This window comes from Microcaecilia unicolor, chromosome 1 (genome assembly GCF_901765095.1).
Source record: "Microcaecilia unicolor chromosome 1, aMicUni1.1, whole genome shotgun sequence".
Lineage (NCBI taxonomy): Eukaryota > Metazoa > Chordata > Amphibia > Gymnophiona > Siphonopidae > Microcaecilia > Microcaecilia unicolor.
The window spans coordinates 626,947,237-626,963,287 of record NC_044031.1 but is presented as its reverse complement, the minus strand read 5'-3'; the positions used below and the strand labels follow the sequence as shown (position 1 = coordinate 626,963,287).

General features: G+C 47.0%; 1 protein-coding gene across 1 annotated transcript in view; it reads right to left on the bottom strand.

Moving 5' to 3' along the window:
• Positions 1 to 16,051, bottom strand: part of CPSF1 (cleavage and polyadenylation specific factor 1) — a 297,206-nt gene that overhangs the window by 70,820 nt on the left and 210,335 nt on the right. Inside the window, 3 exon segments of the mRNA XM_030220640.1 lie at positions 10,887 to 11,003; positions 12,182 to 12,334; positions 12,514 to 12,657. Of these exon segments, the coding sequence (XP_030076500.1) occupies positions 10,887 to 11,003; positions 12,182 to 12,334; positions 12,514 to 12,657 (414 nt within the window).

Sequence of the window (16,051 nt, the reverse complement as noted above, 5' to 3'; positions counted from 1 at the left end):
TTCCTTGGTAAAACATGTTGCCTTGGATCTTGTAATCCACTGGATTTCAGGAAATTCATTATCCTTTCCTTGAGTAGCACCTCCATTAACTTTCCTATCATGTAAGGCTTACTGGCTTGTAGTTTCCCAAATCTTCTGTCTCCATTTTTGTGAAGAGGTACCAAATCCACCCTTCTGCAATCATGCTGAACCTCTCTCACCTCCAAAAATGTATTAAATAAATCTTTAAGAGGACCCGCCAAAACCTCTCTGAGTTCCCTCAATATCCTGAGATGGATCCTGTCCGATCCCATGGCTTTGCCCACCTTCAGTTTTTCAATTTGTTCCTAAACATTTTCTTCCATGAATGTTGTGATATCAACTTCATTTTTTTTAATTGAGAATTTTCAAATTTCCATGCCATACAAGAAAAAGGACATAAATTACAATAAATCAAGCTCCAAGATACATTACAAAAACAAGATTACATTCAAGCCCATGTCAAGGACAGAGAATATCAAATACCTCTATCCATGGACAAAGAAAACAATATCAGGTGTGTATACTCTATAAATGGCATCATTATATTAACTCCTAACTACACCATCATTTCTCATGAATTTTAATGAAACTCTCCAACTGCATAGATTTCCAAAAGACATACTCCTTCCCCTGAAAAGTGATGATACATTTAAATGGAAATTTAAGAAAAAAACTGCTCCGCGAGCCATCCCTCTAGGTTTCAGGCCTAAAAAGGCCTTATACCGGAGTTGAGTGGACCTGGAAACATCAGGCAAAATACTGAACTTGGCCTATCAATTTCATTTTCATATGTACTTTTATTAGCTGATCGAGGTCCTTCTCCAGGATTTTCTTCCGTGAAGGCAGAACAGAAGTATTTGATAAGCACGTCCCCTTTATCATCATTATTCTTCACATAGGGGTTCACAGTATCTTTCAGTCTCATAATTCTATTTCTAGCCTTCCTCCATTCAATAATATACCTACAAAAAGTTTTGTCACCATTCTTTACATCTTTAGCTATTTGTTCTTCTGAGCTTTTGTCAGCCACATTTCTATCTTCACTTCTTTCAGTTTCATCCCATAATCTCTTCTTCTCTTCACTTCTTTCAGTTTTATCCAGCAATATCTTCTGTGATCCTCTTCTTGTTTTCTTTTGTGTATGCCAACTCTTTTGCTTTTGTCAGCCACTTGTTTGGAGAACCATATTGGTTTCCTTTTTCTCTTGCTTTTGTTTACTTTCTTTACATAAAGATCTGCTGGTTTGATGGTCATGAAACAAGCTAGAAAATACCATGAAGAACTGAATACTGAAGGTTGGTTGTACAAATTTAAGAAGTGTCATGGTGTAAAATATTTCAAAATCTGCGGTGAAAAAGTTTCTGCTGATTAAGTTACATTGAAGAATTTGCCAAGATGATATCAGATGAAAACCTTAGTCCTGAACAAATTCACAATGCTGACAAAAGTTTTTTTTTGTTTTTTTTTTTTGCTTATTACATCTGTTCAGGTACGGAACTTGTGGGATGTAATGTTTAGTTGATATATTTTGTTTTCATTTTATGTTTTATTTTATTATTGATTGATGTGATATTCATATTTGTTATGATTTTACCAAAATTATGTATGTAAAAACTGCTCCTTTCAGTTTGGACTAACATTCTCCACATCTCTCATTACCTTCTATCCATCAACTCTTTCTTCTGGCCATAGTTTTGCTAGAAAAGTGCTGTATCAAGGCATGAGTAACCAGAAGAAATCACTCACGAACAAACTTCCTGCTTGCTAACGTGAGTGATTTCTTCTGGTTACTCACGCCTTGATACAGCACTTCTCTAGCAAAACTATGGCCAGAGTTGGCATGTTGAACAAATGACTCACACATTTCCCTGCACTCACACTTGAAAGCTAAGTTTGGATTTGATTCTTTCATGTTTTATTTGGATCTCTCATATACTCTGTGGAGATAGCATTCATGTATATCAAAGGGTTTTTTGCCTATGACGAAAAATATACCCAACATTTATATACACTCTACCCTTATTAACTTATAACCATTGGGTTGGAGGTTAGGCTTGAATCAGAGTCTTTTTCCCTTACCCTTTCAAACAATACGAATGCACCTCACAGAGTTATAATTGTGTTCTTTTGAGAGTTTTACTTTTGCCAATTACTTTGAGAGTTATATTTATAAGTCCATTTTAAATGGTAACATTTTTTTGTGGAAAGTTTTCTGCAGCAAGAAATATTGCAGAGACTTCACGAGGAAGGTTCAATGAATGCAGATCTATGTCGTCAGGAACCAAGCTGTCAGGGCCAGAGAGTGAGGGTCTGGATGAAGGAGGGATCCCTCGTTCTGTGTTATTAGAGTTGGAAGTGGATTACGGTGTGGGAACTACTACCATATACGACTCAAAAAAACAAAGTCTGTTAATAAATTAAGTTGGAAGTTTTACAGTGACAGAGATGACCAGAAACTAATAAAAAATAGGGAAAAATTGCATAGGGCAAAAAATGAAGATCTGGACCGTGTACCAATTGAATAGGCTCAACAACGAAAAGTGAACGTATTCCACCGACTGGTTTGATGGTCATGAAACAAGCTAGAAAATACCATGAAGAACTGAATACTGAAGGTTGGTTGTACAAATTTAAGAAGTGTCATGGTGTAAAATATTTCAAAATCTGCGGTGAAAAAGTTTCTGCTGATTAAGTTACATTGAAGAATTTGCCAAGATGATATCAGATGAAAACCTTAGTCCTGAACAAATTCACAATGCTGACAAAAGTTTTTTTTTGTTTTTTTTTTTTGCTTATTACATCTGTTCAGGTACGGAACTTGTGGGATGTAATGTTTAGTTGATATATTTTGTTTTCATTTTATGTTTTATTTTATTATTGATGTGATATTCATATTTGTTATGATTTTACCAAAATTATGTATGTAAATTTATAATCCACTTAGAATATCTGAGATAATGCAGAATGTAAGACTTTCAATAAACAATATATAATAAGCAGCTCTCTACTGGTGCTATGTCCCTGATGAAAGAGCATGAACAGGATTCAAGGACGCAAAGGACAAGGTGACTGCTCTTGCATGTGCCAATGCTGCAAACACACACAAATTAAAGTTGGCACTAACTGGGAAAACTGGGAAAAGCCAACATGTGATATGTTTCAAAGGTACATGCTATCCAGCTGTGCATTATTATGCTAACAAGAGATAGCGAATGCTACATACCTGTAGAAGGTATTCTCCGAGGACAGCAGGCTGATTGTTCTCACTGATGGGTTGACGTCCTCGGCAGCCCCCTCCATCGGAAAGTTTACTAGCAAAGGTCTTTGCTAGTCCTCGCGCGCCCATGCGCACCGCGCATGCGCGGTCATCTTCCCGCCCGAAACCGGCTCGAGCCGGCCAGTCCAGTATGTAGCAAGACAATACACTTCAAGGGAAGACTCAACTCCAAAGGGGAGGCGGGCGGGTTTGTGAGAACAATCAGCCTGCTGTCCTCGGAGAATACCTTCTACAGGTATGTAGCATTCGCTTTCTCCGAGGACAAGCAGGCTGCTTGTTCTCACTGATGGGGTATCCCTAGCCCCCAGGCTCACTCAAAACAACAACCATGGTCAATTGGACCTCGCAACGGCGAGGACATAACTGAGATTGACCTAAAAAATTTACCAACTAACTGAGAGTGCAGCCTGGAACAGAACAAACAGGGCCCTCGGGGGGTGGAGTTGGATCCTAAAGCCCAAACAGGTTCTGAAGAACTGACTGCCCGAACCGACTGTCGCGTCGGGTATCCTGCTGCAGGCAGTAATGAGATGTGAATGTGTGGACAGATGACCACGTCGCAGCTTTGCAAATTTCTTCAATAGAGGCTGACTTCAAGTGGGCTACCGACGCAGCCATGGCTCTAACATTATGAGCCGTGACATGACCCTCAAGAGCCAGCCCCGCCTGGGAGTAAGTGAAGGAAATGCAATCTGCTAGCCAATTGGATAAGGTGCGTTTCCCTACAGCCACTCCCCTCCTATTGGGATCAAAAGAAACAAACAATTGGGCGGACTGTCTGTGGGGCTGTGTCCGCTCCAGGTAGAAGGCCAATGCTCTCTTGCAGTCCAATGTGTGCAGCTGACGTTCAGCAGGGCAGGAATGAGGACGGGGAAAGAATGTTGGCAAGACAATTGACTGGTTTAGATGGAACTCCGACACGACCTTTGGCAAGAACTTAGGGTGAGTGCGGAGGACTACTCTGTTATGATGAAATTTGGTGTAAGGGGCCTGGGCTACCAGGGCCTGAAGCTCACTGACTCTACGAGCTGAAGTAACTGCCACCAAGAAAATGACCTTCCAAGTCAAGTACTTCAGATGGCAGGAATTCAGTGGCTCGAAAGGAGGTTTCATCAGCTGGGTGAGAACGACATTGAGATCCCATGACACTGTAGGAGGCTTGACAGGGGGCTTTGACAACAGCAAACCTCTCATGAAGCGAACAACTAAAGGCTGTCCTGAGATCGGCTTACCTTCCACATGGTAATGGTAAGCACTGATTGCACTAAGGTGAACCCTTACAGAGTTGGTCTTGAGACCAGACTCAGACAAGTGCAGAAGGTATTCAAGCAGGGTCTGTGTAGGACAAGAGCGAGGATCTAGGGCCTTGCTGTCACACCAGACGGCAAACCTCCTCCAATGGAAGAAGTAACTTCTCTTAGTGGAATCTTTCCTGGAAGCAAGCAAGATGCGGGAGACACCCTCTGACAGACCCAAAGAGGCAAAGTCTACGCCCTCAACATCCAGGCCGTAAGAGCCAGCGACTGGAGGCTGGGATGCAGAAGTGCCCCTTCGTCCTGTGTGATGAGGGTCGGAAAACACTCCAATCTCCACGGTTCTTCGGAGGACAACTCCAGAAGAAGAGGGAACCAGATCTGACGCGGCCAAAAAGGAGCAATCAGAATCATGGTGCCTCGGTCTTGCTTGAGTTTCAACAAAGTCTTCCCCACCAGAGGTATGGGAGGATAAGCATACAGCAGACCCTCCCCCCAGTCCAGGAGGAAGGCATCCGATGCCAGTCTGCCGTGGGCCTGAAGCCTGGAACAGAACTGAGGGACTTTGTGGTTCACTCGAGATGCGAAGAGATCTACCAAGGGGGTGCCCCACACCTGGAAGATCTGTCGTACCACACGGGAATTGAGCGACCACTCGTGAGGTTGCATAATCCTGCTCAACCTGTCGGCCAGACTGTTGTTTACGCCTGCCAGATATGTGGCTTGGAGCCCCATGCCGTGACGGCGAGCCCAGAGCCACATGCTGACGGCTTCCTGACACAGGGGGCGAGATCCGGTGCCCCCCTGCTTGTTGACATAGTACATGGCAACCTGGTTGTCTGTCTGAATTTGGATAATTTGGTGGGACAGCCGATCTCTGAAAGCCTTCAGAGCGTTCCAGATCGCTCGTAACTCCAGAAGATTGATCTGCAGATCGCGTTCCTGGAGGGACCAGCTTCCTTGGGTGTGAAGCCCATCGACATGAGCTCCCCATCCCAGGAGGGACGCATCCGTGGTCAGCACCTTTTGAGGCTGAGGAATTTGGAAGGGACGTCCCAGAGTCAAATTGGAGCAAATCGTCCACCAATATAGGGATTTGAGAAAACTCGTGGACAGGTGGATCACGTCCTCTAGACCCCCGGCGGCCTGATACCACTGGGAGGCTAGGGTCCATTGAGCAGATCTCATGTGAAGGCGGGCCATGGGAGTCACATGAACTGTGGAGGCCATGTGGCCCAGCAATCTCAACATCTGCCGAGCTGTGATCTGCTGGGACGCTCGCACCCGCGAGACGAGGGACAACAAGTTGTTGGCCCTCGTCTCTGGGAGATAGGCGCGAGCCGTCCGAGAATCCAGCAGAGCTCCTATGAATTCGAGTTTCTGCACTGGGAGAAGATGGGACTTTGGATAATTTATCACAAACCCCAGTAGCTCCAGGAGGCGAATAGTCATCTGCATGGACTGCAGGGCTCCTGCCTCGGATGTGTTCTTCACCAGCCAATCGTCGAGATATGGGAACACGTGCACCCCCAGCCTGCGAAGTGCCGCTGCTACTACAGCCAAGCACTTTGTGAACACCCTGGGCGCAGAGGCGAGCCCAAAGGGTAGCACACAGTACTGGAAGTGGCGTGCGCCCAGCTGAAATCGCAGATACTGTCTGTGGGCTGGCAGTATCGGGATGTGAGTGTAGGCATCCTTCAAGTCCAGAGAGCATAGCCAATCGTTTTGCTGAATCATGGGGAGGAGGGTGCCCAGGGAAAGCATCCTGAACTTTTCTTTTACGAGATATTTGTTCAGGGCCCTTAGGTCTAGGATGGGACGCATCCCCCCTGTCTTCTTTTCCACAAGGAAGTACCTGGAATAGAATCCCAGCCCTTCCTGCCCGGATGGCACGGGCTCGACCGCATTGGCGCTGAGAAGGGCGGAGAGTTCCTCTGCAAGTACCTGCTTGTGCTGGAAGCTGTAAGACTGAGCTCCCGGTGGACAATTTGGAGGTTTTGAGGCCAAATTGAGGGTGTATCCTTGCCGGACTATTTGCAGAACCCACTGATCGGAGGTTATGAGAGGCCACCTTTGGTGAAAAGCTTTCAACCTCCCTCCGACTGGCAGGTCGCCCGGCACTGACACTTGGATGTCGGCTATGCTCTGCTGGAGCCAGTCAAAAGCTCACCCCTTGCTTTTGCTGGGGAGCCGTGGGGCCTTGCTGAGGCGCACGCTGCTGACGAGAGCGAGCGCGCTGGGGCTTAGCCTGGGCCGCAGGCTGTCGGGAAGGAGGATTGTATCTACGCTTACCAGAAGCATAGGGTCCAGTCTTCCTTCCCCCGAAAAATCGTCTACCTGTAGAGGTAGATGCTGAAGGCTGCCGGCGGGAGAACTTGTCGAATGCGGTGTCCCGCTGGTGGAGAGACTCTACCACCTGCTCGACTTTTTCCCCAAAAATGTTGTCCGCACGGCAAGGCGAGTCCGCAATCCGCTGCTGGATTCTATTCTCCAGGTTGGCGGCACGCAGCCATGAGAGCCTGCGCATCACCACACCTTGAGCAGCGGCCCTGGACGCAACATCAAAAGTGTCATAAACTCCTCTGGCCAGGAATTTTCTGCACGCTTTCAGCTGCCTGACCACCTCCTGAAAAGGCTTGGCTTGCTCAGGGGGAAGAGCATCAACCAAGCCCGCCAACTGCCGCACATTGTTCCGCATGTGTATGCTCGTGTAGAGCTGGTAAGACTGGATCTTGGCCACGAGCATAGAAGAATGGTAGGCCTTCCTCCCAAAGGAGTCTAAGGTTCTAGGGTCTTTGCCCGGGGGCGCCGAAGCATGCTCCCTAGAACTCTTAGCCTTCTTTAGGGCCAAATCCACAACTCCAGAGTCGTGAGGCAACTGAGTGCGCATCAGCTCTGGGTCCCCATGGATCCGGTACTGGGACTCGATCTTCTTGGGAATGTGGGGATTACTTAATGGCTTGGTCCAGTTCGCAAGCAATGTCTTTTTCAGGACATGATGCAAGGGAACAGTGGACGCTTCCTTAGGTGGAGAAGGATAGTCCAGGAGCTCAAACATTTCAGCCCTGGGCTCGTCCTCCACAACCACCGGGAAGGGGATGGCCGTAGACATCTCCCGGACAAAGGAAGCGAAAGACAGACTCTCAGGAGGAGAAAGCTGCCTTTCAGGAGAGGGAGTGGGATCAGAAGGAAGACCCTCAGACTCCTCGTCAGAGAAATATCTGGGGTCTTCTTCGTCCTCCCACGAGGCCTCACCCTCGGTGTCAGACACAAGTTCACGGACCTGTGTCTGCAACCTCGCCCGGCTCGACTCCGTGGAGCCACGTCCACGATGGGGGCGTCGAGAGGTAGACTCCCTCGCCCGCATCGGCGAAGCTCCCTCCGCCGACGTAGTCGGGGAGCCTTCCTGGGAGGTGGCCGCGGTCGGCACCGCACGCGGTACCGACGTCGGGGACCTCAACCTGGGCGATGGACCAGCCGGCGCCACGCTCGACGGTACCGGAGGCGCAAGCACCGCCGGTACCGGAGGGGTAGGGCGCAACAGCTCTCCCAGAATCTCTGGGAGAACGGCCCGGAGGCTCTCGTTCAGAGTGGCTGCAGAAAAAGGCTGAGAGGTCGATGCAGGCGTCGACATCAGAACCTGTTCCGGGCGTGGAGGCTGTTCCGGGCTGTCCAGAGTGGAGCGCATCGACACCTCCTGAACAGAGGGTGAGCGGTCCTCTCGGTGCCGATGCCTGCTGGGTGCCGAATCCCTCGGCGACCCAGAGCTCTCGGTGCCGACACGGGGAGGAGACCGGTGTCGATGCTTCTTCGACTTCTTCCGAAGCATGTCACCGGAGCTCCCCGGCACCGACGAGGAGGACGTAGAATCCATCCGTCGCTTCCTCGGGGCCGAGACCGAAGAGGGTCGATCCCGGGGGGGCTGTACCGCAGGAGCCCTCAGGGTAGGAGGAGACCCACCCGAAGGCTCACCGCCACCAGCAGGGGAATGGACAGCCCTCACCTGCACTCCTGACGATGCACCTCCGTCCGACGACATCAGCAGACGAAGTCTCGGTACCACCGACGTCGATGCAGTCGCCCGATGCCTCGGCGCCGATGCAGAGGTCCGATGCCTCGATGCAGTCGATGGAGCGGCAGCCAAGGAAGATGGTCCGGACGCTGACGACGTCGATGCACTCGATGCCTCCGGTGCCGATGTCGACGAAGAGCCCGAGAACAAAACGTTCCACTGGGCTAATCTCGCTACCTGAGTCCGCCTTTGTAACAGGGAACACAGATTGCAGTTCTGAGGGCGGTGCTGGGCCCCTAGACACTGAAGACACGCAGAGTGCCTATCAGTGAGCGAGATTACCCGGGCGCACTGGGTGCACTTCTTGAAGCCGCTGGAAGGCTTCGATGTCATGGGCGGAAAAATCACGCCGGCGAAATCAAAGGCCGAAATGGCGAAAATTGAAGCACCAAAATTTAAAGGGAGAAAAATCTCGACCGAGGCCAAATTAGGCCTACCCCGACAACGAAAGAAAACTTACGGGGCAAAAGCTGTGAAAATTACGGGAAGGGCAGAAAACCCGAAAGGGTCTTCCGGAACACTTCCGGAGCGCTTCCCGAACTTTTTTAAAGAAAAACAAGGAAAAAAACACGTCGAAAAGGACGCGCGAGGTCGACTCTCTGGGGCACGAACGGCGTAACACGACCGTACCGAGCGCGGACGAAAGAAGACTGGCCGGCTCGAGCCGGTTTCGGGCGGGAAGACGACCGCGCATGCGCGATGCGCATGGGCGCGCGAGGACTAGCAAAGACCTTTGCTAGTAAACTTTCCGATGGAGGGGGCTGCCGAGGACGTCAACCCATCAGTGAGAACAAGCAGCCTGCTTGTCCTCGGAGAACATGGGTATCCACAGAAATGTTTATTAATTGGTTCAATAACCACTTTCTAACAGCAGCATGAGCTCACTGTAGAGAAGGTAAACTGGAAGAAAACTAATGTTTTACTGGTTCTAGACAAGTGCACTGCACATCCCCCTCCTCAACTTCTTGTGAAACAATGTTTTTGGGATTTACTCCCCCCCCCCCCCCCCCAATGTAACATCTTTAGTTCAACTTTATGATCAAGGAATTTTACACTCCATGAAGACCCAAGTATAAACACTTTTTTCTGAACTAAATGCTTGATGCAGTGAATAGAGGCTTAAGAATACAAGACTTTAGCCTTAAAGATGTCACTTATGCACTTGCTAATGCAGTCTTGGCCAAAACCCAGCCCGCCAACTTAATTTTTCTGGCCTGCAAAAGCTCAATAGAAACATAGATTCCTCTGACGAGATCCCAGCCGCAACTGAGATTGAGCCGCATGGCACCAGAAGTTCGGATTGGTCCCGCGGTTTCAAGTCTCACGAGACTTGATATTGTGAGACCAACCCAAACTTCTGGTGCCGTGTTGCTCAATCTCGCACTTAAAGGTGTTGTGGCAAGGAAGCAGGGATCTTGCGGGAGGACTCTGCAGCTGAACCCAGGTGAGGCACGAAGAATCTAATTAAACAAAGGAGGATTCACAACCCTGTGCTAATGCTTAGAACAATGTTACCAAATCAACATTAAACAATGCTTGGCACAAACTTTGCACAAGCATGTATTTCTAAGAGGCGGAATAATCCAATGCACAACAAATAAACTGTCTTTAATATAATAACAAAACTAACTACAGTGTTAAGACTAAAATGAACTGGTTTGAAATTAGAAAGGAGACTTTCAGTAATTAATCATTCAATGCAGCAAAACACTAGAAAACATGCTTTATTACAGAGCTCACACTGGCTGGTACCTCTGGCTTCAATCATCAATCTCCAATACTAACCGTTGTTTTTTTTACAGTAGATAAGTGCTAGAATTTTGATGAACTCTAGTACCGATGATTAGTTTTATATGAGCACATACTACTCAAACATTTTAAAGTTATTATTATTATTAACATTTGTATAGCGCTACCAGACGCACGTAGCGCTGAACATCCAACATAGAGAGAGACAGTCCCTGCTCAAAAGAGCTTACAATCTAAAAATAAGACAGACAAAACAATTAAGGACAAGGGAAGTACTGGGTGAGAAGGAACAAGTGAACACGAACAGCTACACACTAGTTAACACTCTGCACAGCTGCCTATATGAATCCTTTTCACACTGTCTGGTCTCACATGACACATACATAGGCACATTTGATTAAACAGGTATAAATATAAAAAGTTGCTACACAAACCTGTCCTATACAAATACACACACTCACACTAGTACAGTGTCAGACATAAACGATAAAAAGAGAGAAAAGCAATGACTCACCTTCGACTCCACATGATAGCACACATAATGCACCGTACAGCGAAGGGGGATCTTCCTAACAGGCCAAGGAGCATCATAAGAGAGGTAAGCAGGAAGCACACTGATGCGAAGCTCCCCCTGCAGGAGAAGAGCAATGGACAGTGAGTGTTCTATGCAGCACCTCATAAAGATGCAAAACCCCTCCTTCATACACACAGATTCAAGCCCCCAAAAGCGTGCTGCCCCTCCCTCATACACAGAGACCCCAGCCCCCGAGAGCGTGCTGCCTCTCCCTCATACACAGACTACAGCACCCGAGAGCGCACTGCCCCTCCCTCAGACAAACACACACAAGAGACCCCGGACCCTGAGAATGCTTTGCCCCTACCTCATACACACTGAGACCCCAGACCTCAGGAGCGTTCTGCCCTCCCTCATATACACACATAGACCCAAGAGTGCTCTGCAACTCCCTCAAACACAGAGACCCCAGAAGAGCGTTCTGCCCTTCCTTATACACAAACACAGACTCTAGCCCCTGAGAACGAGCTGCCCCTCCCTCATATACAGAGAACCCAGACCTGAAGAGCGCTATGCCCCTCAGTAATATAGAAACCTCAGACCCCAAGAGTGTTCTGCCCTCCCTCATTCATACACATACACACACAGACCCGAAAGCGCTATGCTCTTCCCTCATACACAGAGACCCTGGAGAGCGCAGTGCCCTCCTTCATAGACACACAGAACCCAGACCGTGAGAGCACTCTGCCCCTCCTTCATACACACACACACAGACTCCAACCCCTGAGAACGCTCTTTTCCTCCCTCATATAAACACACAGAGACCCCAAGACTGCTCTGCCCCTCTCTCATACAAGCAGGGACCTCAGATCCCGAGAGCACTATGCCCTCCCTCATACACACACACACAGACAACCCAGACCATGAGAGCACAATGCCCTCCCTCACACACACACACACAGACCCCAGACCCTTATACACACACCAGACCCAAGAGCGCTCTGCTCTTCCCTCATACACACACAGACCCCAGACCCGATAGCGCTTTGCTCCTCCCACATACACAGAGACCCCTGACCCTGACAGCGCTCTGCCCCTCCCTTATGCTCACACAAAAACTCCAGACAGTGTTCTACCCCTCGCTCATATACAGACTCCAAACTCTGAGAGCATTCTGCTCCTCTCTTATACTCACACAGAAACCCCAGACTCTGACAGAGCTCACACACATCTAGGAGATCTCTCTGTCCTTCCCATACAAGGGATCAGTGCCTGGAGTGGTGGCATTTGCTTACTTGGCGGTTGAAGTAAAGGAAACCTTTAGGGCAGTTTATGTTGTGAAATGGTGCAAAAGACTCAATTGGTCCGTCAATTGTCATAGGATGCAGTCGTAGGGCACCCCGAGAGGTTAAGAGAAGCCAGTGAGGGGAAGGACCACAAATAAAAACCTAGAGGAACAGAAAGACTCAGTTTGTGTTTTTATTCAATACCAAGAAAGCATACTCAAAATAAAAGTGCAGATGAGACTCAGGTTACATCATCTCATCTGTGCCTGTCAAGAGATAGAATTGTGTGTAAAAGTTGAGGCAGTCTTCAAATTTAAGCAGAATATTATTGCCTTACTTACGCCTGAATAACCTGAGATATCTTGAAAGAAGCGGAAGCGGGACACTCTGCCTTTAGATGAGACCGATTCATCATTCCCAGCCCCTTCTGATTTCTTCTTTGATGGTTTTACTTTCTTCTCACGAAAATTAATATTGTGGGGGACCTGAAAGAAGAATGCACAGAATGAGGATAAGACCACCAAAGAGAGAAATAAAGATGAAGTTTACTTCGTTTATTTCTGACTTGATATACCGCCCATCGACAGTGCTATCCGAGCAGTTTACAATCAATCTTAAAATGAGAAAAGAATTATATCTTTATATAAAAGGACAGATATAAAAACAGTTTCACAGAAGGCCCTCTGCCGTCCAGCCAAAGTTGAGTTTTGAAATAGGCATCAATTACTCAGTATAAGAGTCCTGAAAAAAATATGTTTTTAAACTACAAGAGAATACAGATTTTGGATCATGCCCCAGTGTTGGTTGAGATTTGGACCTCTGAAGAGAATCAGGGGTCTCCTATGTAGAGGTTTCTTCTCGATTTATTCATTGACACTGAGTTTATAGATTACAATTGACAAAAATGGGTGGATTATAGGACCTTTATTCAAATGCACAGTCTAGACACTGTACTTTATTGGGACAGGTTGGACGGTTTCCTAAAGGGCAAGTCCATAAACTGCTACTAAATGGACTTGGGAAAAATCCACAATTCCAGAAATAACATGTATAGAATGTTTGTACATTTGGGAAGCTTGCCAGGTGCCCTTGGCCTGGATTGGCCGCTGTCGTGGACAGGATGCTGGGCTCGATGGACCCTTGGTCTTTTCCCAGTATGGCATTACTTATGTACTTATGCTAAGGGGGGGACATAATAGCGTTTTATGCTGCCAAAAGGAGGGCCCAGGATGGAGCCATCCTTAGGCTGGAGAGAAAGTTAGAAGACACAGCTCTTATTGACTCAAGCAGCGCTTAAACTTATTTATCAGAGGGCTAAGAAATCAGTAGCCTATTAGGAATATCAACTTTATGGGGATAAAAGTGTGAGGCTGCTGGCTCGCTTGGAAAGGCATACTTCTTCTAAAGTCCTGGTGCTGAGGGGGGATCGGGGATACTGATACATAATCAGGGAATTAATGATCTATTTACACAATTTTACCACCCTATATAAGGAGGACACTGATTCGGACTTGGACTCTAATGAATATCTCTCCAGTATAGATCTGCCTATTTTAACTCAGTCAAAAATTACCTCCTTGAACTGCCCTATTGGGGAAGATGAGGTCACCTGGGCTATTAATGGGAGCTCTTGTTTTAAGACACCAAGCCCTGATAGCTATAGGGCTGAGTTCTACAAACTCTTGGTATCAGATATTGCTAAGCCCCTTACAGCCATGTTTAATGATATTATTACTAATAAACATTTATCTGATACCTCGAGTTTTGCTCAGATCATAGTATTTCATAAACCCCGTAAGGACCCTACTCTACCAGCATCATACAGGCCTCTCTCACTCCTTTGTTTTGAGGCCAAATTGCTGGCCAATAGATTAGCATTAGAGCTTCCTACAATCATAGCCTCCCACAGGTCAGATTTCTTAGGGGTCGTCATACTGTTAAAAACAGATAAATCCTTGCTACTCTGGAAGTGGTATACACACAGCATGGATCCTACATTACTTATCAGCTTTGATGCTAAAAAAGCCTTTGACAGAGTGGCATGGAATTTAATGTTTAAGGTACTGGAGAGATATGGTATCAAAGGCAGCTTCTATGGTGATATCTGTGCACTTTATCATGCTCCTAGTGTGTCTGTTTTGGTCAATGGGTGTACCTCAGCCCCGTTTCATATCCACAAGGGTACCCGATAGGGTTGCACCATCTCCCTTGTCTCGACTCTTGATCCTTTGATATGGGAGATCTTGGCCAATCTTGAGATTATAGGTGGGGGGTGGGTGCGATACGGGAGATCTTGGCCAATCTTGAGATTATAGGTGGGGGGTGGGTGCCGTGGACTTTAAATTCTTGGCATTTGCAGATCCAGTCCGGTCCCTGCCAGCGTTATTAGAGAGCTTTCAGGAATATGGGGAGTTTTGGGGGTTTATGCGTAATATGGGCAAATCAGTGGCTTTACCAACTTCCCTCACTTATGTACAGGATTGGGTGGGTGTTTTTCCTGTATCATGGGCTACAGACCACTTTACATATTTGGGTATATAGCTCCTGGCCGACCCCAAGTTGTTATACCCCATTAATATTGGGGCTCTCTTACAATCTACTGAACAACAGCTGGCAACCTGGAACTCCTTATCCTTGTCTCTATATGGGAGGATTAACCTGTACAGAATGTCCTTGTTTCCACGCTGGCTCTATGTGCTTCAGAAGCTCCCACTTTGAGTTATGAAGCAGATCTTAAAGAGCTGACTTGGGCCTTGAGCGGGTTTCTCTGGAAAGAGAGAACACCTAAAATCCAGATGGAAATGCTCTATGGCTCCAGGGCAACTGATGGGCTGGGGATCCTAACATGCACCTGTATATTATCGCATGTCTCCACCAGTGCACCCTCACTATATATTGCATGCGCTCGGGAAATCTTTACTGTCGGGTTTAAAATATGTCTTGCTTAAATCTTTGTGGGTCAATAGGCGGGCTTTGCTTGTGTGTTGTAATAGGAATCCTGCTAACACAGATTTTTTTGCCCCCTGAAAGAAATTTGGGGTTAGCTCAGCTGTGTTTAATAGCTGGGGTCAGAAAGGTTATTTATGTGTTGCTGATCTCCTTACAGAGAAGGGTACTCTAGACTTTCAACTTCATTGTTGAGACTTAGGCATAGAAATCCCCCCAGATGTGGGGTCAATTTGCAGTTGACCCACTATGAGAGTCAGCTCTTACACACAGGTTGTACGGTAGGCATGGAGGATCAATTGCAAACCTTTTTTTACTTCACCTCAAGTGACTCATATGCCAGTGTGATAGCTACATAAATCCATGGTCTCTCTGATACCTAAGAAGTCACACTCCTATATTACTGCAAAAAGGAATCCTACAGTTTGGGTTTTCATCTGGGAGATGGTTCTACTGGTGGTACATAATGCTTGGTATACAGAATGTTTGTTTTGGACTCTGACAAGGGCTTACTTCTTACCGAAGCAAGCATGCAGGGTGTACATTTTCTCCTTCTTGTAGTAACCGTGGTGAGGTGGAGAACACTATCTCATGCTCTGTGGATTTATCCAACCATTCAGGGGTTTTGGCACCAGGTGATCTCCTTTGCAGAATCCATTTTTCACCAATCACTAAACCTCTCACCATATGTTTTTTTTTTTAATTGGGGACCCGAGCTCCTGGTGGGATTCTCTCGAAAGGGAAATGCTACTTTTTATACAAAGCCTGTGTGGTGGGTTTGAAATGTATACTTCAACACTGGTGTTCCAGTGATGTTCTCTGTTTTTGGCTCTGGCGTCATGCTATTCAATTGTTAATGACCTGGGAGGCTCAAGCTATTTTTCTTACAGTGAAGCATAAGAAATGATTCTGGCTGGTTTGGGAATCATTTAT